Source organism: Fulmarus glacialis, unplaced genomic scaffold, assembly GCF_000690835.1.
Source record: "Fulmarus glacialis isolate BGI_N327 unplaced genomic scaffold, ASM69083v1 scaffold2472, whole genome shotgun sequence".
Lineage (NCBI taxonomy): Eukaryota > Metazoa > Chordata > Aves > Procellariiformes > Procellariidae > Fulmarus > Fulmarus glacialis.
Genome location: NW_009198225.1, coordinates 10425 through 38069, shown reverse-complemented (window position 1 = coordinate 38069; position 27645 = coordinate 10425). Strand labels below are relative to the sequence as shown.

At 36.0% G+C, this 27645-nt stretch overlaps 1 protein-coding gene across 1 annotated transcript; it reads left to right on the top strand.

The window, feature by feature from the left end:
• Positions 1–27224, top strand: PRDM5 (PR domain containing 5; the record flags this gene model as incomplete). Its single annotated transcript, XM_009572813.1, has 10 exons — positions 1–193; positions 893–1067; positions 2265–2357; positions 2626–2747; positions 5110–5189; positions 11073–11157; positions 12425–12582; positions 17799–17892; positions 23669–23829; positions 27131–27224. Coding segments are annotated over 10 exons (1255 nt in total), but the record flags the coding sequence as incomplete, so codon positions are not given.
• Between the last annotated feature and the right edge of the window lie 421 nt (positions 27225–27645).

Genomic DNA, 27645 nt, shown 5'->3' with positions numbered 1-27645 from the left:
TTGCAACAGGAAGGGGAAAATATTTTCTATCTGGCTGTGGAAGATATTGAAACAGACACAGAACTTCTGATTGGGTACTTGGACAGTGACATGGAAGAAGAGGAGGAGGAAGAAGAAGAAGTAACTGTTATCCAGGAAGATGAAGACAGTGGCAACAATAAAGAAGTGCAACCAGCTGGTGAAAAAATAGCAGGTGAGCAATATGTAAAAAATAGGATAACTTGAGAGCTTAAAAGTAGTAACAAAGAAGAAAGAGAACACTAACTGTATAGGATTGATGAACTGAAAGGCTCCCCAGATTTAGTCTGAGCTCTTTTATGATTTTTATCTCTTCATTTGGGTTTCAGTTGAGGTTCTTTTCTTTGCCTAATAAGAAGCAGCCAGTTCTGTGAATTCCTGAGTGAATGAGTGAGCCTAGATTTCGTGAGAAGTTACCATTAATTTTTGAACTAAAGATGGAGTTCATTTCAGTCTTATGGAAGCTAAGTTTTTACTCTAAGAGGTGTAGTTTCCCTCTTTCTTAGATGGGAGAGAAATAAACCTTTTCATAAAGCTGTTCAGCCAATCCTAAGGCAAGATGTCTGAGAAAAGGTAGGTGACTTGAGCTGTCTGGTGAATTCTCAGCATCTTTATCAAAGTAGAGACAACCTGGATGACTAATTGAGGCTAACAGCCTGATTCATACCCAACTTAATACTTTGCATCCATTTTCAATAACGCTGATGGTAATCCACTCAAGATAGGCTGTCTATAATGCATTGAGAGACAATGTCTTTTGTGAATTTTGTGATGCCATTTTGCATAATCTGTTTCTGGCAGAGAGTCTCTCTTAATGTAACCAAAATATTCCCTGAAAACTGTTCCTGTACTCTTTTCGCCTCCAATCATGCAGATACCCTCACCTGTAAAGAGGACCATGCATGCCCAAACTGCGAATCCAGTTTTGCCAGCCAGGAGATTCTAGCTGAACATCTTCAGACCTTGCACCAAAAACCCAGTGAAGAAAAGGAATTTAAGTGCCGAAACTGTGGAAAGAAATTCCCTGTTAAACAAGCTCTACAAAGACAGTGAGTAGAAGCAGGAGTGTTTTTGCAGGGATCATTTAAATCAATTTCATTCAATCATTTATTTCTCTTAGCTTAATCACAATTTAAGATTTAATTTTTATGCTTATGTATTTGTACCCTTATCCTTTATATTAGTCTTTTAAAATGTTAATTTCTTTTATTTGTTGGAGACTTCAATTTGAATCGCAAAAATGTCGCTGATTTTTTTGTGTTTTAAAATCATACACTGTAGACCAGATCAGAGCTGCTGTTTGGTGCAAAACCCTTGGTCTCCATCAGTGGACTATTTAATAATTTAGGAGATGTAATTTTTAAGCTGTGGATGTCGTTACAGAATTAAAGTAAGATTTAGAAGAAAGTAAATGGTGATCTAGAAGGACAAAAAACCAGGAAAAACAGTACTTCACGTTTGCTTAATTAAATATTTGGGTGATGGAAAAAAACCCAGAGAAACATGAAAGATGTGAGATTTAAGAGCACATCTTTACTGTCCTTGATAGTGTAAATATGCAGTTTTGTCACTAAGGTTTACAATTATACTTTTGTACAAAAACATAACTGTTTTCGTCTTTTGTTGTTTATATATTTTTTGCTTGCAATTAAATAGATGTATTACTTTTTATTATACAGTTAATTACAGATAGTACATTAGATGCTTAAGTGATTATAGATAGTACATTTAATCTAACTCTCTCGTATTGGAAAGAAACAGACTTATATTGCATAGAATGCACTTAAGGCTGCTCTTGTAATAAATGGATCTTTCTTACATCTGAATAATGTGAACATTCCTAGAACTGGCAGCTCTATATGAGCTCTGTGTTCTTTCATGGAAATAAATAAAAATTATATAGCACAGAAATATTTGGTGGAGGCAATTAAATATTTTCTCTTGAACTTAGACTTGTTTCTTCTAGTCTATAGTGGAAGTTGGATTTGTGCTGTAGCTAGTTAAGTAAATTTTTACATCATGCAAAGTAAGATTAATCTGTGTGAGGATACGGTAGTATGATCCTGACTCTTGCTGTTTATGCATTTGATTAGTACCCCTAAATTCCAGGAGACTTCACATATGAAATAGATTTCTCACCTACTTAAAGATTTGTAGAGCTGTATACATGTTTTTAGCTACTGCAAGCCTGTGTAAGTTGTAGAGTGTTTCCCCCTTATTTTTTTTTATTTTTTATTTTTCTTTAGTGTACTTCAGTGCACAGAGAATATCAGCCCAGGAGACTCTTCAAGAAGTTTTCAGTGCTCTGTTTGCAATACTTCCTTCAGCTCAGAATCGAGGTTTTGTGTCTGAGTTACTGGACTGCTGTCATATCATTGCTGGCCTCCCTTTGCATGTTAGCTTTCAAGCTTGTTAGTTTATGTGAATCCTAACAGTGAAAGAAGTCAAATGCTTTCATTCCTATTTGCCGTAAGTAATGCATGAGGTGGTCTTGGAATTCTGCAGTGCAGCATGCGTTAAGCTCAGTGTACTTGCTACGTGTCTGGTTTCTGTAGATACTGCTTTATGTGTGGTTTGGTTGTTTTTTTTTTTTTAAATCCCATATAGTTATGAACAGCACAAGGAGGCATGCAGAGGGGATGCCAGATTCATATGCAAGGCAGATAGCTGTGGCAAGAGGTTCAAGAGTAAGGATGCCCTGAAAAAACATAAAGAAAACGTTCACAGTGGTAAGAAAGAGTTTAATGTTTCTTCGGAAGAAAACCCTCTAACATGTTCCTAGCCTTAAATTTGCAAATCAGAGTAAACATTGTCTTTGGTTTCTTTTTTAATGGATTAATTTGTATCAAAAAGAAAATTAAGAAGTAACTAATTGCAAGAGTAACTATTCCTCCTCCCCCAGGGAGAAATTACTGTATACCAGATGAATCATTAGTCTACCGCAGAAAATGTAATAGGAATCTGGGGAAGTTTAAACTAGGCAAATAATTAGATAAAGCAAAACATTTCAGTAGTGAGGAAAATCAACCACTGGCACAAACTGCTACAGGAAGTGGTGAGTTCTTGATCTTTTGGTATTTTGGAAAGACAATGGGTTGTCTTTCTGGAAGACATGCTTCACAAACGATTAGGTTTGATGAGGGTATTGCATAAAATTCTATAGCCTCTGTTGTGCAGGAAGCTAGACCAGACAATCCACTAGTCCTGTTAGGCCCTAGCGTTTTTATATCTGTGCACTGTGAATCAATAGTTTTGAATCAAACTTCACTCTGTTTTCATGAAAGAGCAAAATACTGCTCTCAGGTCCACAATGCAGATCTCAGTTCTGGCATTCTGCTCTCTCTGCATGTTCCCTCTCAATGTCAATGGAAGATCAGTATGTGTGGGGACAGCAGAACACCAGAGTGCAAAGAAAACAGTCTTTAGTTGATGATGACAGCACTGAGATGCTTTGTAAGGTTTTCATTACATGAAACCTCTTTCTTCTGCCAAACTCTTACAGCGTACAGAAACCCTTCCATAACCATTCTTATAAAAGATTATCTCCTCTTTTAGTATCAGTAAGAATTTTTTTCATCCATGAGCATTGTTATGTTTAGGCTTAGCTACGGTCAGTTATGTAGTGGTATACAAATTCCGCAATTCTCTTGAATGATCGCTCCAGACATGACTGGGGGCAGACACCTGGAGGATATTTTTGCTCTGCCTGCACAGTGAGCAGAGGTTTTATTTTACCACTTGGGAGTCACAGAAATCACAACTGGGTGTCAGCGCAGGAAGGAAAATAAACTACTACTGTTGCTGGACACTTCTAAAATTCCTTCCTGCCTTGTGTTACCTGGGGGCAAGGGCAAGTAGAAAGGATTGTTACATGTGTTGCCCGTTATGCAAAGCTATGAACAGATACTCACCATCACCCTTCTCTCCTCTGAAAAGGTCTCATTAATGTTCTTGTGAGTTGAAATACTAAGTGTATTCCTGTATTTATGTGTATATTAGTATATATAAATACTTACCATAAGTTTTGTAGCAGCAAATGCATATGTGAAATTAAGTACTTTTTTTATACTACAAATTTAAGTATTGAGCCAATTGATTGACAGGGTACATACATTGTAGTAAGAAGAATCAATGTAATAAGAATTCTTTAGGACAGCAAGAGCAGGAAAGATGTAGGATGCTGAGAGTCTGAAAAATTGAGCTGGAAGCCACCTGATGAGTTTGTTTATGATCCATACTTCCTCTGTGCTTGACTAAGCAGTACTCACCTCCTCTTTTGTTCTGTGTCCGTTCTTTTTAGTCTTCAATGTAATATGAACATTTTTTACATAAGCTAGGAAATATCTTGCATGGGCATGTAATTATAAACAAATAATTAGGTTTGTGGTGGCTTTGTCTTGTAATAAAATAGCTTTGTGGGTTACTAAAATGAATTTCAAAAGGTAAATAATAGATAAACCCAATTAAATGCTCTGTCACTTTCTAAAGCAACTGTGAAAAGGGAAGGAAAATACATCTGGTATCTGACCTGTAGCTTGTTTTGTAATCTACATTTTAGATGAGATTTGAATTCATGATCTGGTGCTAATACAATTTCCCTGTCTTGTTCAGTTAAAGACAGTTAATGATATATAATTTTATATATCATTAATATATGCTTAATGCTTAATGCTTTCTGAATAAAGAAAAGTGGGAAATGGTGGTTTTGACTTCAGTTTGGGATCTTTTTTGTCATTGCTGCACTAACTCTTGTATTGACTTCTGGAAGAAATCAACTGTTCAGTTATAAAATGAGTTGTTCTTAGTTGTGAATTGTGCTCTTCATATTGGGTTGGTGATGTGTGATAACATCTATTTGAAGGGTTTTTTTCTTTATTGTTTTAGTTTTCTTGACTTACATTCCATCAGTAACTGGTTTATTGGACACCCACAGAGAACTCCTGATAGGGAACACTTTGAAGATGGGATACAATGTAAAAATCTTATGTCAGTCAAATGACCTGTGAAAAGTCACAGACTCAGTGGAAATATTTAGGTTCTTTCTTAGCACTTCCTTTTAAAGATGTTGGTGGTATTTTGTTTCTGTTTCAGGAAATTCTAGGAAGAAGCTGATGTGTTCAGTGTGCAATAAGAAATGTTCCTCAGCAACAAATCTCCAAGAGCATCGAAAGGTCAGTAAGATGAAGGCTAACCCACAGCAGGCTTTGACTTCACTAAGATGTGAGACTGTGGTGCTTAGGTCACTTGAAAGCTGCTGTAACGCAAACCTTTGGGTAATCTCTTTTGTGGTTACAAAACCAATGTATTTTATTGTGGGTATTTATTTTTGTAATCACAATTGATTAAACCAAAAATCTTTGTAAAGTTTTAATGCATCTTTTACCAAATACAAAGATGTTTGTGCTTGTATAATTTACGCATTCCAACATTAAGTCAAAGTTGCCTGCTGTTCTTCAGCATTCTTAAACTCTAAGCTAAATCTAAAAGTATGTTATGTAATGATAGGATACATACAGACCATAAAATAGGTTCATGAGCCTTCAGTTTTTGTACAAAATACAATCAGTCTTTCTTATTACTTTGTGACATATCAGTAAGGGTGTTATTTGTAATTTAGTTATGCAGTAGTAAAAAAATTTCTTCCTCAAAAACAAATTTTTAATGTCTTTTTGTTTACGCCTGTAATCTTTTATAACCAGAATAGGAGGGGTTAACAGTTTGAAAGGCATCTATTGGAAATAAAGGGGTTCATACAGAAATACAGATGGACTATGAATATGAGATTCTGAATCCATTATACCCAAAGGAAGTCCCTGTAAGATTAATTTGATAAATCACAAAAACCCAGGAGATTCTGTTTTTACAAAAAGCTACATTGTACTGTTTATCAGATTAACTGTAAGTCTTTAATAATGCCCTGGTTATAACCTGAATCCATTGAGGATATAGATGATATCAATTAAAATATGCTGTTGCAAAGGAAATGGTGGGGCCCCTCCTTTTTAATTTGTTTTTCTCCTTGCTTGTATTACTATGCCCTGCATTTCTTGTCTAACAGGGCTATACTTTGTTACTCCTCAGACCAAATCATGGTATGCCTTGCCACTTGTAATTACAATTTTTACTCATCACTGCACCTTATGGTGGCCCTGGAAGTGCAAAAGATCATTGTTAGTGTGTCCATTTTATTAAAATGTTTGTTTTGTTTTAGTAGTTGTAATTCTGTGCAGACACTATGATGCACTAACAAGTTTTTCAAGTAGCATTGATGGTAGGTCAGTTGAGCGCTTACTTATCTTAAGAATCACCACGAAGATTTTGTGCATGAAACTTCTTTATTTCCTCTTCTTGATTGGCTCCTCTTTTAAGACATCCAGAAAATAGATATCTCGGATTCACACACCTACATCAGATAGTGAAGGAGATTGCATGTAGGGCTCGTGCCTTCTGTTTGTTTGAATTACTTTGCTTTTGTAGGAAGTGGGGCAGGATCCATCACCTACATTGCCAAAAATATTTAGGCAGGCAGTAAAAACAGTAAGAAAATAATAGTGAAACAGGGAGGAAAAGAGATGGTTTTTTCACCCATTTCCTGTCAGTGTAAAGAAATAGGAAGTGTAGAGAATAGAAAGCTAAAGTGTAGGAGATAACAGAAAATAAGCCCAAAGAACAGAAAGAGAGAAATCTGACAAACACAGAGAAAGAATTTAAAGAGGTTGGCTATGGGGGAGATTAAAAGATCTGTTTACTCTCTGAAGACACGATCATTCAGATCTGCAGCTTTCATGTCATCTTTAAACCCATTTTTAGGTTTGTGTGTCTTGCGGATTGCTTGTGCCTTAAATGTCTAAAGATAAGCCCTTTCTTTGCCATGCATAATTAAACTTCGTTGTCATCCTCTTCTGTCCCTTAGTCTTACCCTCTTGGGTTATTTGGTTGGGTTTTTTTGTTTTTTTTTTGTTTTTTTTGGTTTTTTTTTAGTTTATCGCAATAAATTCAAGGAAATGTAGGGCTGGAAGAGACCTCAGGAGGTTTTCTAGCCCCCTCTTTTTTGCGGGGGGGGGGGGGGGTAAGCATGTGCCTAAATCATCCTAGATAGGCACTGTCTCGACTCCTGAAAAGTTCCACTAAAGAAAATTCTGCCACCTCCATAGGCGTCGCTTTGTATTCTGACTTTCAGCTTTAGTGCCATCAACTTTTTAAAATGTGTTCATTAGTCCAGTGTTTGTTTTTTCTGATGTCCTACTTAAATCTTCTTCTTTACTGCAAATTGAGTTAATTGCTCTTTGTCTTATTCGGGAGAATGCCAGGAAAAATTCACCACTGTCTTCTTTGTAACAATTAGCACATTGCAAAGTTGTTATGAACTGCATTTGCAATTCCTAGGGTGTACAAACACAGTTATCTCAACCTTTCTTCATGCATCTGTTTTTCCAGACTACTTTTTCTTTTAGTAAGCTTTTTGTTCTTGTAGATTCCCTTTTTCACCTTTATGCTTCTTGAAGTCAGCTGCCCAAACAAGAAGAGCAGTGATGCTTAGTTGAGCCCTTGGTAGTGCCAAGTATAGTGGAATGATTGTCCTGAGTTTATTAATACAGAGAATATGTCTATTAATACATCTCAAAATGACAGTGCTTTCTAACAGCAGCATCAATCTTGTTATTCAGATTTTGAATTCATTTGGAATTCATTAATGTTTTCTGTAGTGGTGCTATGTAAACTGTTGGTCATCACGTAGCATTTGTGCATTTGATTTCTCCTTCCTAAACATTGAGTGTTTTGGAGCTTCATTCAGAGTGTGAAAATCGTTTTGGATTCTGATCTTGTCTTCCTTAGTGATTACAGTCCTACCCAGAATAGTCCGATCTACATTTTATTATTTTATATTTGATTTCCAAAACTACTTACCATAATACCCTCCTCTTGCACAATGCCTACAAAACTTTAGCAACAGTTATGATGTTGATCCACTGATATTACTGCTTTTTGTGGCGATCAATATCTTTTTGTTTTCCGTTCTGTCTATGTCCATCTGTTCTCTTTTGTCTTATCCTCCAATTGTAAAGTGACATCCTTCTATCTGATACTTATAGTAGTCCATGATTTGGGCTGCTAAGTGATATGGTAGTATAAAAAAAAAAAAATTCCCGGCAAACACGACTCAGGAAATGCTGTATGGGAGCTTACAGAAGACTGGGTAATAGAATTAAAAAGTTTGTTGTAAAATCTCCTTTCTGCAGGTTTGTGATGTCTACTGCCAGAGCAAATGAAACACCATCTGAATTATATTCTGATACTAAGTTCTGAAGTTTAAGTAAAATGCAAAATTCAATCATTCAAGGATGATAATAGTGAGCAAGCAAGCGAGGGGAGTGTTGTCTTCATTGATGCAGATTCTTGCTAAAGGGTTCCTTTTGTACCTTTGAATATAGGTGTCTCATGTTTTGGATTTTAATTGCTCACAGGAGCTTAAACTTAAAAGTGAGCATATACATGTGAATAGCACAGGCTGCCAGGCCTCTCCACTGAAGCTCTACTGTTCTGTAAGTAGAAAGGGAAAAAAAATTCAAACAAATCCCAGCGTTGCTGGTTTCTTTTCCCAGGATGATGCAGTCGGAATTGATAGTGCTACACTTTCAGTACTTGTAGGTAGACTGGGTGGGTATATCTCTTTCTGGCTGTTCAGCTGTGGGGTGAGTGTCTGACTCTTGTAGGCAGGTGTTTTCAATGGTAAAGTAGCTAATTCTCCTGTTAAGAAAGAAGATTAAGGACACCTGTGAGTGTAAGGCAGTAAAGCTTTTTTGACTTTTGCCTTCCAACAGAGTCTCATCCAGTTCTTGCAGTGGTAGACTGAAATTCAAATTAGTTTTTGGAAAAGCTGATCATGGATTACTTGTATCTTCAAAGTTTTAGCTCAGTTTCACCCCCAAAACTCTTTTGAATAACCTTTTGCTTTTCAGTAGACCAATGAAAATTTTAAGATCGTCAGTCCTGTAAGTGAGGGAGTATATTTATCTGAGCATATATTAATCTTGTTCAGATGCGTGCTGTTTTGTATAGCACTTAGGAAGTTGCTATGTGAAGGTGTAGCTCTTCAAATGCCTGTGAAACAATTGTAAGTATGTTCTGACTTTAATGTAACGGAGGTTTATGTTGATAGCTGTAACAGTCCCCTAATGGGACTAATTTTGTTATACAAATAAGTCATTGCACGAGCACTTGTCTGTGGTATTATAGCCTGTATACTCATAGTGCGTGTTGCTTGACACGTTTTCTTAAAATGAAAATCCTTTTGAATATCATTATTCATAAAAATATTTGCTGTATTTTATTGCTGTTGTTTTGCCATGTAATTGTGCATTTTTCTAAAGAACTAATTAAAGAGTGCCAGCTATAGAATATATGCTTGATAGCAACAGCTATTTAATGCACGTGCACACAAGTCTGTGTCTGATTCTTTTCTAAAGCATTGATTAAAGAGTATCAGCTATAGAATACATATTTGATAGCGGTAGCTTTTTAATGCACACGCATGGAAGTCTCTGTTTTGATGCAAATGTATTCAATGAGACTGTTTATTAAACAATGCTTGTAAGTTGAAATCAGACACTTGTATAGTGTTAAAGCACAGTCTGGGTTCTGATGTATTAAATATTATGTTTAGGAATACCTTACAAGTTATTTCAGATAATTGTGTTGGGGGGAATTCTGATAGCACTTGGTTGCAGAATTATGTAAACTTCAGTTAACAATCTAAGTAAAAGTTTAGATCTTTTGGGAAGGGGTAGAGTAGTAGATTGTGTGTGCATATAAGAGAAATTTATCTGAAATGCAGGTGGGTAAACAGAATATTTAGAATGAATGATCTTCATTTGGGCTTACTACCTGATTCTGTCTGAGCATTTCGTTAAGTGTCACTGTCCAAAGTGTGCAAGTCTGCAGAGATTGTAGGAAATGGCATAACCACTTTTTAGTTTATTAAAACATTTAATTTGCTCTAAAGTTAGTTTGTGGGTAGCAGCATGAAAACATGGTGAGGCAGAATACTTACGGAGAATCTCTGTTTGTTTGTTTGTTTTAAGTGGAAGTCTTAGTTGAGCTTCTTTATTGTGCTGTCCGCAAATGTTTTTCATTAGAGTGTTGTGTTGAACCTTTAATATTTGTTATTTTTAGCTGCTAGATTCTCCTACAGAAAGTCTATAATGTTCTCCACAAAAGCTTTATGAAATGTGAGCTCTGCCCGGAAGTTTTGCTGTCTAAGGCTGCAGTTCCAAAAAGCTGAAATGTGTGTTCGGTTGCACTGGAACTAGGTTAAGGGGAGGCTGCCAATGGCAAATGTAGTACAGAGTGGAACGTGAATGGTAATCTTGACAGGTGGCGAACTTTGTATGTGTTGAGATTTTGGGGAACAATAAATAACACAGGATTTTTTTTTTAATTGAGTATCAGAAGTTGCAGCTCTCAACTGCCTCTTCTGTTTTTCCAACATTTAGTCCTTGATGACATTATGTGCTGTGATTTTGAAAATCCCGCTAATGCTTACTGCATTTACAGTTTAAGAGACACTGCTGCCCCTCCACTGTTTTGTCTCTAAAAGCTTTTAAGAGAAACAATCCTGAAACAGTTTGATAGTACTTGTTTTTTAAAATTCTTACAGCAGTTATGAAGTAGTTACTGTGTTATTTTTACTTATGTCTTACTGACTAGAAGGAAATGTTCTGAAAAGGTATTCTGCATCTACTGTATCGTGTTTTTCTAATGCTTTCATAATAATGGTATTTTAAATGGATCTAGTATTGCAAATTTGCATACCCTGTGTTTCTAAATATAGTTTTAGTGATAATTTTTTGTTTGCAATTATGAATATTTATTTTTTGAGAGATACTGTTGTTCACCAAGGGACTAGCAAGGGGGAAATCACAGAATATTCATAAGTATTAGTATAGCTACTAGCTAAGAAATAGTTACGGTCTGTTAGAGAATTTCTGTGTATGTAAGATGTTTTACCTTGTTTGAGACACATATTTAATTACCATTAAACACTCATTTTGCAGGTCCATGAGATCTTTGAGTGTCAGGAATGTGACAAGAAATTTATTTCAGCTAACCAGCTAAAACGCCATATGATAACTCATTCAGGTAACGTACAAAAATAACACAAACCTATATATATGTGTACATGTATTTAATGTATACAGGATTTTACCTGAATTAGTTTCTTGTAGAAGGCTTGATGAATTCTGGGTTGTCCTGAGCCGTTCAAGCAGATCTCAGGTTCCAAGGAAACCATCTAAGCTATCCTTTCTAAGCCTTTCAAAAATCCGAGTGTAATGCTATAGTCTTCTTCCTATTGCTGCTTTGTCAAGCTATTTTTTCATGCTAGCTGGGGTAGATGATGTTAGTTAGCTGGGATGGGCAAAAGATTGCTACTTGGCTTAAAGAGGAAGTTAAGAACCGTGGTTGAAATTTCATGTTGAAGAGAAGAGGATGGGTGCTGGGGTATGCTGTCAGACAGAGATCTGTGATAAAAAGGGAAACATTCATTGGACTCATGCACAAAGTTTCCAGCCAGAGGAAAGCAGCTCATACTCCACACCGTTTCATAGACCACACACAAATATTTCTTTGTGCCTGTTGTCTGCCAGAACAGGTCACTGTGAGCGGGGATTGGCCTGTCCATAGGTTTGGCAGTATGACACAAACTGGCTCTGCCAGGATTTCTGATCACTGCAATCTAGTTTTTCTATGTCTTTCACCAGTGATTAGAAACATCACCCAACACAATGGAAACAAACATTGTTCTGTCAAATACATTAGCATTTAAAAAATGCAGGTTTTTACAGCTGCATAGGCTTATAATTGAACTATTTTCTTGGTATCAGTCTGCACCAAAAGCTCATTTCTTGTAACATAATCTATATCTCAGAGGCTCCTAGCTTTCTTTTGACACTTTTGGATGAGCATTAATGTAGTTAAGTTGCAGTCACCAGTTGAAGCATAAAGGCTTTTTGCATAGGAACTTTTGGTTTTGGAAGCTAATATGTATATTGTTAATTAAGTTTTAAAACATTTAAACTGTCATGCCCTCTTTCACATTTGTAATCTGGAAACAGAGTTTTCCTCTTTGAAGTCATTCTCTTTTGATTTAAGCTAATTAATCAGAATTTAGTTTTAGCAATGATTATTGCAAAGAATGTGCCAATTTCTTGAGATACACCATGGCTCATCTTTTGTGAAGTGACTTAACTGTCTAACATAAAGGGCATTAGATGTCTTTCTAATTGGTTTAATCTTAATTGGGTTGACTTAATTGCAGAAATCTCTCTGAGGAGATGACTGTCTCTGCCTTTCATCTTCTCCCCCTGTATAAACAGGAGATTAAATGTCCCCCACTCATTTTCTGCAGAAAAACGCCCCTACACCTGCGAGGTTTGCAATAAGTCCTTCAAACGACTTGATCAAGTGACTGCACACAAAATAATACACAGTGAAGATAAACCTTATAAATGCAAGCTTTGTGGAAAGGGATTTGCCCACAGAAATGTTTACAAGAATCACAAGAAGGTAAAGCACTCTGCTGTTGTTGTTTACAGGTCTGCCAGCCTCAGATTTGCAGATTTTTTTTTTCTTTTAAGTGGTTCATCCTTAAGCTCTGGCATGCTTATAAACATGGGATTAAAGTATTGGAGAATGTATTTTTTTAGTGTTCTTTGTTATATCCAAAATCTCAAAATACTAAATGAATTCTAGTAAAAAATAAAAAGTGAAATAAGCAGAAGGGAATCACAGTGGCTTGGTTAAAAGCATCAAATAAATCCCCATTTTGACTTTTCTGGGGTTTTTTTTGTTGGGGTTTTTTTTTAATATTAGGTTATCAAGTTAAAAACGTAACTGATCTAAAATGTCTTCAAATTTTTTTTTTTTAAATACCATATTTGGTTAAAACAAGTGTAGTCCTGTTGCAGTCATTGTTGGACTTAGCAGCAGATGCTTTCAAACTGTGCTGGATTTGCACTGGGTAGTGTTCACACATTAAAACAACATCAGAAGAAACATTACCTGCAAAATAGGCTCATGAAGGGATGCTCCGCTTCTGTTGATTTAAGCTCAAATCTGCTTGGCCTAATTTCTACTATGCCTGTCATTATTTTTAACCTGGGGTTACATTTTTAATGGCAAGGTTGTATCCATGACTGCTGTTTCAGAATTACAAGACTGTAAAAAAGAAAGAAAGAAAAAATTACCTGTCTGGTTTTGTGCCCAGTATTTGGAACCCTTTGCTCTTTTTTCTTTTTTTTACCTTTACATTTTTTAAATACTAGCCCTTCCTTTCCCCCTTCTGACGAAACTGATATACCCATACTTACAAGTCTTTTGCAGTTTGGCTCATGTTATATGCCATCTGGGAATTTGGCACAGGATCTTTGCACCATCTCTTGCACTTCCAGCCATAAATCATGTAAGAGTAATAATAATGCCTCTCGTAGGATGAAATGGTGATGACTTTCTAAAACAGAAAGCATGCAGAAGCCTGCTGAAGGACAAGATTAGCTCCCATATATGCTGTGATTGTATCTTATGTTTTAGACTTTATTAAGAAAATGGGGCAGAATCTCACAAATTGGATATATTCTAAGGAAAATGTATAAAATACTATCTGGAAAGATACTTCTATATCTTAAATGAATACTTTTTACATGTTTCCTTATGTTAATTTGCAGTTGATGACTGGTAGGGAGTTTGGGCTGAAAACAGACTTCAGGATTAAGTATGAATGAGTAAACACTTTGACCCAATTTTGTGTTTAAAGCAGCAGCACCACTAGCATAAGCAAGGATTAGAGGCTCCACTTAATGGGAAAAATCCTAAAATTTAGACAGATTTAGTGAGTACCTAATTTTGACAGAATTCCATAAAGCATGTTGGAGTACTTATTTCCCAAAACTGTTTGCATATATTACTGGCTGTAAATCAACCCTGTCCTATAATGAAACAAACTTATTCCTGTGTTTACATAAAGTTTACCCAAACAGCTGTGAATATTCATACATCCACATTTAGGTCTCTAATTTCACTTGCTAAATGAAAAGGTGAGCATGAGAGACAGGAGACTGACATAGATGTCCTGAATTGCTTTTTTAGACACGCCTCTCTCCATTGAGTAAACAATGTAAACACGGAGAGGCAGTAGATAACGGAGGGGATGTGTATACACAAAACCAATTGTAAGGTGTAAGTCAAGCATGTGGTAGTTTGGGATGCCAAAATAGTTTTAAGTGCCATGATTTTGGGAGGGCTGCACTACTACTAGGGGAAGAGGACGATAGTTTTTTTTGCTTATTCACAGGAATGTCGATCCAGTAACAGTGGAAATTTAAACCTTTATTGTGTATCATACTTCTATGTATTTCTTCAGCTTGGGTTTTTAATGATTCGTTAGATGTGTATTCCTTTAAGATGTCCTCCTAGGTTTCATTTTCTTTTGGAGGAAGAGAAGTTGGACTCAGAATAATTTCAGAGTGCTTTTTTGAGTTCTGGGTTGCAGTTACTGTGCTAGTAGCAGGGAGCTTAGAAACCTGCAGTAGGAATGATGGGTATAGTAGTTAAAAACACTTAAATCAACAGCATTTAACAGAAAACATGCTTTCAAGTTTGAGAGCAACACGCTTGAAAAAACTCGTTAGGTTTTACAGTAGAGCTACATACTTTTTATTTATAATAAGAAACAGGATACATACACATTTTGTGCTTTTGAATTCTTGTTTTGTGTTTTAGATGGAAGCTTCTTGTTGCTGTTGTTTCTGTGATTCCTTTATGGGGGTTATTTAATCTGATTTTGTGTTGGAAGTATCAGAATAAAAATGGCTCCCACAACATGTGCTTTTAAAGATCTTTCAGATGTGGGTGAATGTTGGGTCATTTCAAAGGTGCAGAAGGAGATTAGTTCCTGACATTTCACAGGATTTCACTGGGAGATAGACAGTGGAGTTGCTAAGAGTGTATCTGCTCTATTCAGTGGAGCATTGTGATGTGAACCCTGACTTAGCACTCGTTACATACACCCTTACAGCTACAGATCTGAGAGGTAGGAACTGTTAGTCTTTCTGTGGTACCTCTCTGATGTGCTGCTTCTGCATACAAGTACTACACTGCTCTGTGTAGGTGCATGTGCAAGCTTGCTTTGTCACATGCTTGGAGATGGCAGCACCGGGAAGTGTTATGCGATGTGGAACTAGCTCAGATGTCTTTCGAAAAAGCTCAGACTATATGACTAAGTGATCATATGAAGAATACGGTTCCATTTTTGTGACAAGGCAAGAGAATAGTATCTGAAATTAAGAGGCAAATATGGTATTGGGTTGTGCTACAGATAAAAGTAGTCACCTTTCATCCAGGTTAGATTGGATTGCCATAAAAGCCACATTACTTCCATACAGGAGGAAGCGAAGTTTTTGTTCCATCTGCTCCTTTGTTGCGATGTCTAGAGGATGAGTTCAGAGAATAAAACATGAGGATGTGACAGTGATCAGAAATAGGTCAGCAGACACAGGATTTTAAAGGGTTTATGGTTAATCCAGGGTTGTTTGGTCCTGGGGAGCATAATGAATTGAAACAACTGTATTCCCTCAGTTTCTCTATTGGGAATAGGTAGCCTTGGGCTGAGTTTAAGCCTCCACAAATGCTATGGTAGGAAAGGCTGCCATGAAATATTCCATAAGAGCCCATCCTCAGTTGCTTTGATCGTATGGCTGCCCCCTGCTCTGACTGAATGGAAGCCATCTCTGATTTGGAACCTATTAGTAGGACAAAAAAGGACACTATTAGAACTAACATGCTCGTTTGGGGGGATATTGGCGTCATTGAGATTTGCATGTCTTTTTGTAATAGACCTAGCTTGTTTCTGGACCATTCACAAAAGAGGCAGATGATCTGTGTACCGTTGCATGTGGGTATGCCCAGTTAGGTATTTTTAATTTGTAGTGAAGTTAAGATGTGCAGATGAATAGTTGTATTTTGACCAAAAGACTAGGAGAACTGTCAAAGAGATGCTAAGAAGGAATTCTGTACAAATCACTGTGCTCTTCAGTACTATCACTCAAGTGGTGAGTGTTCTAAAACAGGGCATTTTTTAAATAAACAACATGAATTTTGCGCTCGTGAAAGGTGCCAGATTGACAGCCCTAGAGACTGAACCCTTCTATTTATCCACAGAACAGGTACAGCACAGACAGCAGCACTGCGAGCTTCCCCACAGTGTCTCGTCAATATGTCTCAACCCTGTTCTGGAGGAACCACCTGTTGAGGTGAGAAGGTAGTTCAGTCTCTTCATGTCCTGTCAATCCTTGGCCTGACTGCTGAAACTGCAAAGCAGGGTGTCAACTAATGCAAACTGTGATGTAAACCTGTAGAAGCTGGACTGAAACATTCAGCGGATTTTATGTAACCTGTGATATATTCCACACATTTGATGGTGCTCCAGTTGCCTTTTTGCTTTAAGTGACATAGGCTGAGGTCAAGGAATTGACTTTGAATCCAAAGCCTCTATATACCATTGCAAGTACTCTAATGTTCTGGTACCGTTGTGTATGTAAGAGGACATTTGTGTTAAAGTCAATCTAGGTTCAAGGCCCTCAGTCTACATCTAAATAATTATGCTGACTCCCCACAGTCCCTTTTTTTCCTCTGTAGTTTAAGGGATAGCTATAAATGTCATATGATATTATGAATAAGAGAAATAGATTATGTAAGTATGTACTATGCTAATATTTACCCTTAGTCTACAAAATTAACTCTTTTACCTAATTTCGTGCATATTGTAAAACACTTAGTGTCCATCCCCTTTTCCTCTTGGCACGCAGCTTCTACTTAAGGTCCTTTTGAGCTAATAGAATGTTTAGACACTGATGCTTTAAAAATTTGCTTTCCTTTGCAAAAATAGTAGGAAATTGGGTAGATAAACTGTATGGATTAATTTACTATCTACAGTGGGACAGCACTCAATAACGCTAGGAAACAGGGGAAGTGCTTTGAAATTTACAGAAGTAGAATGAAACTGGATGTTTCCTAAGCTCCAGAAGAGAAACCTGCTTCAGCAACTCTGCAGTTTGAGAGATTCATCCAAGCTTAGCCTTTTATTTTATTTTATGCCTTTGAGGCTGTTTCTCAGCTACAATGAATTTTTCTACAGCAAACAAAAATCTCAGTACTGATGCTCCTATGGTTTTTTTGGTTTTGGTGTGGTATTTGTTTTTTTTTTTTACTTTTAATACAGGAAGCTGAAACAAGGATATGTGAGACTAGTCTCATGATTTGAGAAATTTTCTTTGCCAAATTTTAGATACTATCTTGAGATAATCAGATCAGTTTTGCCTTCAAACTTAACTGAGAAAAAGGGTTTTGTGTACATGTGTTTAATTTTAAAGCATGTATTCATATTAATAGGTACTTAAGGCCAGTCTTAAGGCCAGTGTTAGTACTGATGAAGCAATACAACTGAGCCTTGTAGGTTTTTTTCCTGGTTATTCTATGTTTTTGATTCTGTTTATATGCACACCTCATTTTTAGGACTGGGAAGGTACATTTAGTAGGTAGCTGCTATGCTGACTTCCAGGATTCTGGATAATGGCAGAATGATTGTTTTAATTCTTCATCCCCTGATGTTTCAAATTGCTATGATATCCCCTCCTGAATCTAGTCTAGAAAATTAGCTATAATTACTGTAATGACAGCTAATTGATTTCCCTGACCCTTTCCTCTGACATGTTGTCTTTCATCTGCAGACCCATTCTGAAGAGAGACCATTCCAGTGTGAGGAATGCAAAGCTTTGTTCCGAACCCCATTCTCTCTGCAAAGACATCTGTTAATCCATAACAGTAAGTGCTAAGTCAGAGAGGAAAAAGAACTTCCTCAGTTCTCACATTTGACTGAGAAAAACAGACATATGGCACCTTGTTCCAATATGCAACTTGCTATGTTAAATTAGTTTTAACATTCAACTCTAACCCCAGGGAGTTAGAAGATTCAGAACCAAATTCAAACCTTGTCTTTAAAATGCACTTAAATGCAAATCCAAATATGCTGTAGAAAATATAGCAATGGTTTGAGGTCTAATGACAAGAGATTTCTTTCTGCATTAAGTATGATAGTGTCACCTCCATTTTAAGAAAGGAGAAGTGGAAGCAGAGATAACTTGGTGGTTTACTCAGCTTTTGTAGGTAATCTGGTTTAGAGCTTGAAACTGAGATTCTCTCTCCTGTGCCAGTCCAGGCTAATGTTTCCTGCCTCTGGCATAGAACTAGCAGCCCAGAGGAATGTTGTGGCCATTTTCGCTCATGAGTAACTTGTTCTTGGCATTCTCTACTGTTTTTTAACTGACTGTGTAAAGATTTATTTTTGGTGGAATTTTCTCCGCCTTTGATATTTACAGAGCCCTAAACTACCATTCAACCATGTGAATGTCAGCAATTTAGATTTTAGAAAATATTCATGGTCTAAAATCCTTGTAGCTTAGAAGAAGCTTTGATATGGGGAATATTTATGTTGGTATAATTAAAACAACCACAAACCTTTCTTTTTTTAATCCAGTATAACAGTGTTTCTGTTAGATGAATTATTAGACTGGTGTGTTTAGTTGGTTCTTTTACAATTATCTTCCAAAGCTTCTGCAGTTTCACAAAGCATTGAATTTTGTAAAATCTTCTTCCAATGTTAAATATTAAAAATGATGGGGAGAAAAAGTTAAAAACTTGTGTATTCTAAAGAACCAAGCATTTGCAGGATATCCAAAAGCAGTAATTCACAGTATGCAGAATTGTAGGCCTTGGTAAAGGTCTCTCTAAAAACACACACTTTGACCTTTTTTTTTTTTTTTTTTCAAGAGAATGGGAGCTCAGGAAATTTGAGGTCTTTGAGTTAGGCTTGTGATTTGTGGCAGGTTTAGCTGTTCCTGAACCACCACTATTTAAGCAAATATTAAAAATATCAGACAGTGAACTGCAGCGGCACAGACATTGTCTAATCAGTCTTCCTCAGTGCAAAAGGAGACGTGTCTCGCTGAGGGGCAGAGTAGGTGTTTGAAGGTGGTAACTTCTGCCATCTTTGCTAAAACTGTCTCCAAAATGCGTGAAAGCCTTAAACCGATAATATTTGCTATTTTTATTAATCACAGGGAAGATTTTCAAACCTTTTTTTCTTTTTTTGGGAAGAAAAAAACCAACAACTGATCAACTTAACAAGGAAGCCTTAATACAGCAGAATATAAGCAAAGCTTTTATAGTCATACTGCATCTCTTTTGTCTGTAGTCCTATAAAAGAAGTGTTGACAGACCAATAGCAAAGTGAAAAGTGAAAGTTGTTACTAGGATGAACTGAAGAATAAGTTGGTTTTAGTTCAAGGCTGTGATTAAAACAAGGGGCTCTGCTGTTGTCTGAGAAGAGCTTGTGTTCCCGGTGAAGAAATGTAGAACTCTTCCCCTTATGACCTACCTCTGAGACTGACAAGTTGTGCTGCCATGATAATGAGTTTCTGATATTTGAAATAACTCACAATTATAGGCATTGTCCTGCTACAGCTGGATGATAGTCCCTCTCATAGCACTGAAATATACCTGTTCTTTAAAGAAAGGAGAGAAACAAACCAGAATCTCTAGATGTATTTAGCTGGCTTTACTGTTCTGTGCTATAGGAAAGAAAAAATTGTTTGTGAAGCTTGAAACTTCTAGGAAGAATTGAAGTTCAGCCTACATCATATATTTTTAAAAAATTCAGTATCCTCTTGTTGTTTTAGAAGCAGGCACTCTGCAGAATGATGTAGAATGACTTAAATTTTATTTTACAAACGTAATTTACTGGAAGAAAATTATATTTCATAAATTCATTTTTCGGGTGTTCCTGTCTTGAAATTGGAAAAGGCATCATGGATATAACTTTCAAAATTCAAGATCAAATATGTCTAACTAACAAATAATAAAAAAAAAAAATCCAAGCTCTCTTTTTTCTCCTAGGTTCTAGCTGTGTAAACATAACTTGTTTTCTGAGAGTAAGATAAGCTTTTTCTCTTAGGCATGCTGCTGGTAATACTTTTAGTAACTGTGTTCTCATTATGTCATTGGCAATGCTGGGGCTAACCCTTTATTCTCAGCTGTAGTGTTTAGGAAGGATATATGATACATGATAAGTGTATGGTAGCTCATACTTGGGTAATAGTAGCTCATGAGGCCGTAAGAGACCTGGCTAACAAGAATAAGTAACCCTGAGCATTCTCACTTGGGTCATTCAGTTGTCTAGGATTGTGGAGACATGCATGAACAGGATGACATTGGTTTAGAAGGACATCGTCCTTTATATATATTTGCTTTCCAGAGTAAAAATCTACGTGCAGAATGCTTGTTAGTAAGAGAAATACTAATTAGCTCCTTCTGCAGGGGTCAGCAGAAGTGGTACTAAAGATTGCTCATTTCAAGTAAAGCACAAGTAGCCCTGATTTTCATTATCTTGTTTTGTCATAAGCAGAGTGCATCAGTGGAGTAGATAAAGCCAGTTCCAGGAAAGACACTCACATTACATTGTGTATTTCTGGGGGAAACCACTGTAGGATATATTGTGTCAGTGCTGTGTTTCCGTCTTTGGAGGCATTTGTGGATATTGATATCGTAGTTTTATGTCAAGTAGTCTGAAAAAGTTTCCCTCCTTCAGTGGTTTCAAGAGCTGAAGTCAATGATATACTTTCTTGTTTACTTCCATTCTCTAGAGTGCCTAGGCCTGAAGAGAATCTATGTATATCTTTTGCTATTTTATTTTGTAACAAACCTCTTGATCTAGCACAGTGCAAACCTGTTGACTGAATATACATGGTGGAAATTCTTTACTTCTTATAAATTAATATTAGAAATTTATTTGGTAACTTTAATATTACTCTTATCTGACAAAGACGGTGGAAAGAGTTGGTTTTTGGCAGTGATAGTTCTTAAGCAACAGGTATGTTCTTACATTTACCATATGAAATCTGTTTGTTCTTTATCACAACAATGAGGTATCATTAGATAGGTTGCGTAGCTCTGTTTTTTCTGCAGTCTTCTACAAGAGGATTTCCAGAGCTTCTCAGGGAGTTTTAGTACTCACATCTTGTTGCAAGTGATTTAGACTTTTGCTTTATGCCTAAAGTTGAGGAACCTTCTGAAACTCCTTCCATAGTTGTGTATTAATGTTTGTTTTTTGGTTTTTTTTTTTAATTAAATTTTCCTGTATCTTTGTCTATGGCTTAAAAAAAAGGAAGACAAGACATAAAGACTGTTCAGTGAGCCAACTGTGAGTGGAGATAGTGTTCTGATGGCTCTTCTACAATGAGAATAGGGTTTCTGCTAAATAAGGAAGCTGAGGAGAAACACTGATTATTTGCCTTCATCCAGGATAACATTTGAAAAAATACTCAATTCTAGGCTTCCCGTTACTTTGCATGTTGAAAAATTTTGCTAAACTGAAGCCAGGACTTGGCTAAATACATAGTTGGCGTTGCAACTATGTATAGTTGAAGAGTATTATAATGTGTACACACAGAGGAGATATGGTTGAACAGTATGTTAGTTATGAAATTCCCTGACTTTGGAGGTTTTTTATTTGAAAATTGATTGATCTTTTACTACCTTATTATTTTTTTTTGTTGTTTGAAAGTCATTTATCTTCTCAAATCATAATAGAAGTGCAGTACTGAAAACGATAGGAAAGGTTGCAAACAAAACTTTACCAAAAAGGACAAATCCTCCTGAAACTCAGCAAATGTTGAATTGTGTCTTAAACCATAATGATATCATGTAAATTTATGGAAATCATGCAAATATTTCTTACTTCAGAAGACATGGCAATTTGTTCAAATTATGTCTGGTGTTGCTTCATTTTTTTCAATTTATTTTCAGACTTGGAGCGAAGTTATTAAGAGGCGGAAAGAAACAAATGACTACCTAAAAAAAAAAATCCATGAAGCCTAGAAGTTCTTATAAGAAGTAACTTTTAAAAGAAATTACTTGAATATTTTTCCTTTGTTGAAGCAGTAGAAAAGTGCATGTTACTTTAGTAAAAATAGTAATGACTTCACTTTGTTAGCAGGGTAGTCTCATGTTCCCAAGAAGAGGACTGAAGTGATTCACTGAACAGTTAGAAGCAGTATCAGTGTTAAACCTCCACATAACAGCATATTAAATTGCATCCCTGTTGACCTTGAAAATTTTTCTGAATAGCTACACTGAAAGTATTTTAGGATAAGACAACTTACACTCTAACACCTTTTAGCATATTCTTCTTGTGTCACCCAAGACAAAACCACTTTTATTTCCAAACCAACAGAGAATGAGAGGTTTGGGGTGTGGGGGGGTAGTTATGGTTGGGTTATGGGGGAGAGAAGCAGTTAACTAGGCTTTGGAATGTCTGTGGGTACTTCAGGCACCACTGTATTGTTAAGCTTCACTTATATGTATTACATGTATAATATATAATAAAGAAAAAAGTTTTTTGGTGCTTCAACATGGAGCATCAAATCGGCTTTAATATGCAACATAATGAAATCAATTTCCATTCATATTGGCCTTTGCACTGGGACCAAGGCTGGGATGATTTTATCCTTTATTGAGCTATAGCAAGGAAATAAGTGTACCTCTACATGTGCATCATTGCTACTGGAAAAAGTAGCTTGTGCTTATACAAGTCTGTATCTTATTCATATGGATCAGGAGACTGCAGATCAGACCTGTGTTCTAAAAAATAAGAAGTGGAGGATAGTCCTTAGATTATGGTGATCTTTCTTTGTGATGTAACTGCTTGGAAAGCTTTTTGGGATATGGGCACCTGATTTCCAGTTTAGACTGTGGATTTCTGAATGAATGCCATGTTGCAGATGTTTAACTTTTAATCAAGAAGTTAACAAATAGAAGAGAATATTCTCTTCTGCATTCACAGTAATGATAGAGAGAAGGTTCATTGTAATGATTTCTCTGAAGAATCACTTCCCCCCTCCCCCCCCCCAAAGATGTATGCAGATTTTCAGAATACAATGTCTCTTCCCCTCTTTTAGGTAATTCATTGAATTTTAAAACTATTAGCAATATTAACCTGGCCTCTGCCCTAACCTTCAACCACATCAGCTCAGTTTGAACAGTAATATTGCTGTAACGCTTAAAAATTACTTCATCGTTATCATATGAGTTTGCCTCTATTGATGTGAATGAGATAGGTTACTCAAAGCAAGTATTTCTTGTTTTGAGAATTCTTTTAAATTCAGGAAGATGTCTTACCATTTAAGTTTCAAAAGATGAAGCCTATTTCATCTTTTTGCTTGTTACCATAAAAAGAGTCTGTTACTGGAGATGCTGATAAAACCTGTGCTCTGTTTCACTGGAAGCCATTTCCACTGGTTGCCATTTCACCTTTGGCTATAGAATTTAATATCACAATTCTGGCTATGTTGTTGTGATGACTGCTTTCTACTTTCTTAATTTCCCAATGACATTTTTACCTGATGTGATACTTCTTTTCTTTCTGTTCTCAGGACCCAGCTTTTCATTTGTCCTTGTTGCTTTTATTCATTTTTCTGAAACAATAAACATTAGCGTATTTCCACAAAAATCTGGTATCTTTAAACCTTGTTTTTCTCTTTATAAGGTGAGAGAACCTTCAAGTGTGATCATTGTGATGCTACTTTCAAAAGAAAGGACACATTAAATGTTCATATTCAAGTTGTACATGACGGACATAAGAAATACAAGTGTGATCTCTGTGACAAAGCTTTTGTGACACCCTCAGTCCTGAAGAGTCATAAAAAAGTGAGTAGAATCAGTTCTATCATATTCATTCCTTCTGTGTCCTTAAAGTAAAAACATAAAATCCCCAAATGCTTCTGCATTTCTGGCTTTTCAGTAGAAATCTGTGACGATGCTTAACATTCTAAAATGCTTATTACAATAGTGGGGTTATTGGTGGCATGCAGAATCTGCAGCAGGTGCATATGTATAAATCCAGTGTATGTACTCCAGCATCAGGTGTGTAGCCCGATGGGACTTGCTGCACTGCTCTTACCATACTCCTTTCCACTGATCTCTGCAATGGAACTGGGGTAAACTTTAGAAGAAAGCTTGTGCACTAGTTTGGCCTGAGGTAAGATTTATGTTAGGGGAAGAAATGTGAAGAAAACAATTGAATCAAGAACAAATCAGCTGAGGAAAATCAGCTCAGGTGTTGCCATGAAATGCAGATTGTGAGAGTGCATATATTATTTGCCATATAGTATGCACTTCATATATGCATGTAAAATTGTAATAACAAAAGTGAGTGTAACTGAGTTACTTGGTACAATATTTGCAGCACATGATTATGGTGAGTACTGTGCATTACAACACAAATCTACATTTAAAATTGAGGAAAAAATGTAAGGGAGTCTTTCAACGTCTCTCCAACCCTACTGTGTCTTACAGGTGTGGGAACTAGCACACATCTTTGGAGCCTACATCAAGTTATTGGCAGATAGCAGACTATTGAATTCTCTAATGTAGTGGACAGCACTGCCTCCTTTAAAGTGTTTGATTTTTAACATGTTTACAGATTGCAAAAAGTAATGGAACCAACTAGGAGCAAAGTCTCTTTGGTTTCTTTGGTGGTCTTTTAAAGGTCTTGGTCTTCCGTTAAATGTATGTAAATGCATTTGCTGTCTGTCTCTGTCTTCAGTCTGTTTTAAATGTTGCTAGTCTCATATTTAATATGCATTAAGTTACTTACTAATTATAGTTGCTGGAAAATAAAGTTTCTTGTGATTGAGTGACATAACTGTATAATGAAGATGTATTTCTCCCAGATACACTTAGTGGAAGATTTTCACCTGTACTTTAGAAGAACTAGAATGACATGGGGTTGCCTTGTTGGTACTTTTCAGTACATGTACTGTGAGATGATTGAGATTCAAATAACCTGATTCATCAGTTGTTCAGCCTGTGAAATCAGCTGAGTTTTGCTATAATAGGGAGAGAACTTTATATTATAGGATACTCTTCCTCTCTTCTGTTATATTACTTTTAGAATAAGGAGTATGAAAGAACATTTGTTTTTCAAGCCCGAATATATTGGTCTAAGGAACTCAAAAATAAAGGGTATACAGAATAAACTTGCGGTTTGTTTCTGATTATGTTCTTGGGGAGCAAGACTTTAGGAAGGCATAGTATCTTTCATTAGACAAACTGATTGGTTTGGAAGAAACAAACTGTTTTTCAGACGCACAATCCGTTTCATCCTTATCTACTTGTTTTAATCACTTGAGTAACACACGTAGCCTGTAATACTGATACATTGATTTGAGATTAACTTTTTCTGAAGGATCTTGCCAAGATGGATTATAAGATCCAAAAATCAAAAATATTACCTGGAGTCATTGATGAGCTCTGCATAATTTTTTAAACTTCTGTTACTCAGATTCCTTTCTAAAAAATTCAGTATGACTTAACTATTTCACGTTAAAAATGGCCATATACATATATGTATTTGTATTTTAATGGAAAGCAGCTACTGTTTATCGTTTATCCCTATTCCTTCTTAATTGTAATTGCTATTGCTTTGTGCTGCTGTCAGACTAGGACTAGCTGTATGTTTGTGAACCTTGTAGTTGTATTGCTCCCGGAAATCCTTTTTTTTTTTTTTTTTTTTTTGTGTGTTGTTTGGAATGAATTAATAGCTGTCTGTCTGCTATCCCCCAATGTTGCTGTTAGAGATATAAGTTATTTCTGAAGAACTCTATCCTAATCAAGAGGGATTTAATGTTCATATCCCTAATATCAGGGAATGAAAACTATGCAAGTCCAGTATTGAATTGATATCTCATTTACTCTTCCTTGAGCTGCAGCATAGTATGTACTATGTGAGATAAGGTTTTTATGTTGTAATGAAAAATTTTATATCACTTCAATGTCTTTCATGAAAATAAGAATTAATTTCCCTATCTGAAGAGTCATGTGCAAAGCTTGAAACCCAAATTGTCAGCTGTACATATAATTTATTGTGTTATCTTTCCTATTCCATTTAAATTAAGTTAACACTTATAAATTAAGTAATCCAAAATTCTCCACTAAAAGAGCAGTCACAGTTATAAGGAAAAGTTACTCAATAGGCTGATAAATCTTCAGTTCAGAATTGGGCATTGAAAGTACAGTATGAAAAATGATGAGAACCGTGTATGTAACTTACTTCAAGGTGGTCTTGCTGTTCACCACAGAGGTTGGATGGAAGAGTTTGTGATTATTTTTTTCTCCATTTTTGAAATAATTCTTCTATCAGCAAGGCACTCTAGCCTTAAAAGCTTGATTTCAAAAGACAAGCTCGGTGTATGATTTAGTGTTAGTGACAATTACAATATACTTCTTGTGATCAATTCCCTAAATGCAATCTGATTCCAGCATTTATTACAAACTAGATAGGATCCAGTATGCAATTTGTGTTGACTGAAATCACTGAGAATTTGCAGTTTGAAGGATTGTTGTATGTCAAACTTCAGATGAACTGATGACTGAGTTCCATTCATATGTGGCAGAAATCATGCGCGCAAATCTCCATAGAGATCTTTTAAAGCTCCAGTTCAAGTTTGCAGCAGGAAAAGTTATACTAGGTTAGGTAAATTATTTTCACTACACTTCATAATGTAATAAAATTCTGTGAAATTAAAAGCTTTTAAAAACAGACCCATTTGTGAAGATTAATTTTATTAGGTAACCAAATTATTGTTTGCTGGTTTAGAAACCACTATCACAGATACCAAACTGAAAAACAGGTGTCTTATTCTTGCAATCATGAAAATACACGAAGGTAAATTGGGCATTTTTAATAGTAACTATTTAGGAAACAGTAAACTTAGGAGCTGAAAAGCCAGTTTATTTTGCCATTAGTAATGAGATTTGTTTAGAAATTTTAGAAGAAAATTGAAGGAACGCCTATAGCTAATTCCTTAGAATCTACGCCTGATGTGATGGTATAAAATATATATGGACACAATAGTGGTCAGTGTCAATACAGTTAAAATATTCCATGTTTCACTTCTTTCAAAGCTATGCTGAAGCTTTCATTCTTGTCTTTCCCCACCCCGTGTAGACTCACACAGGAGAAAAAGAGAAGATTTGCCCGTATTGCGGACAGAAGTTTGCAAGCAATGGAACACTGAGAGTTCATATTCGAAGCCACACAGGTACAGTGTTGTTAATTGTAATGAACAGAGAAGACTTTCTAAATATGTAACAAGGTATCTGTAAGTATGTCCACAATTTGTCTAGCTACAAATAGAAATGCAAATTTACAGGTAGGCATAACACAGCATCTTTTTCAGACATTTTACCTGCTTCGTGTGTAAAACCAGATTCTATTCTCAACTGTAATTATGTATGAATATGTGTGTGATATGTATATTAATAGTTATATGTATATACAATATGAGTTCATTCATCTCTATGGAAGCTAAGGTGTTTTGAAACTCTGATTTCATATTAATGTAACTTCTGACCTTATCACAACCTGCATGTTACCCGAATTAGAATGTTCTACCTTGAGTATGCTTTAACTCAAAATTTATTTTCCGTTGCAACATCTGACTCGTTCTGCTGATCTCCTAA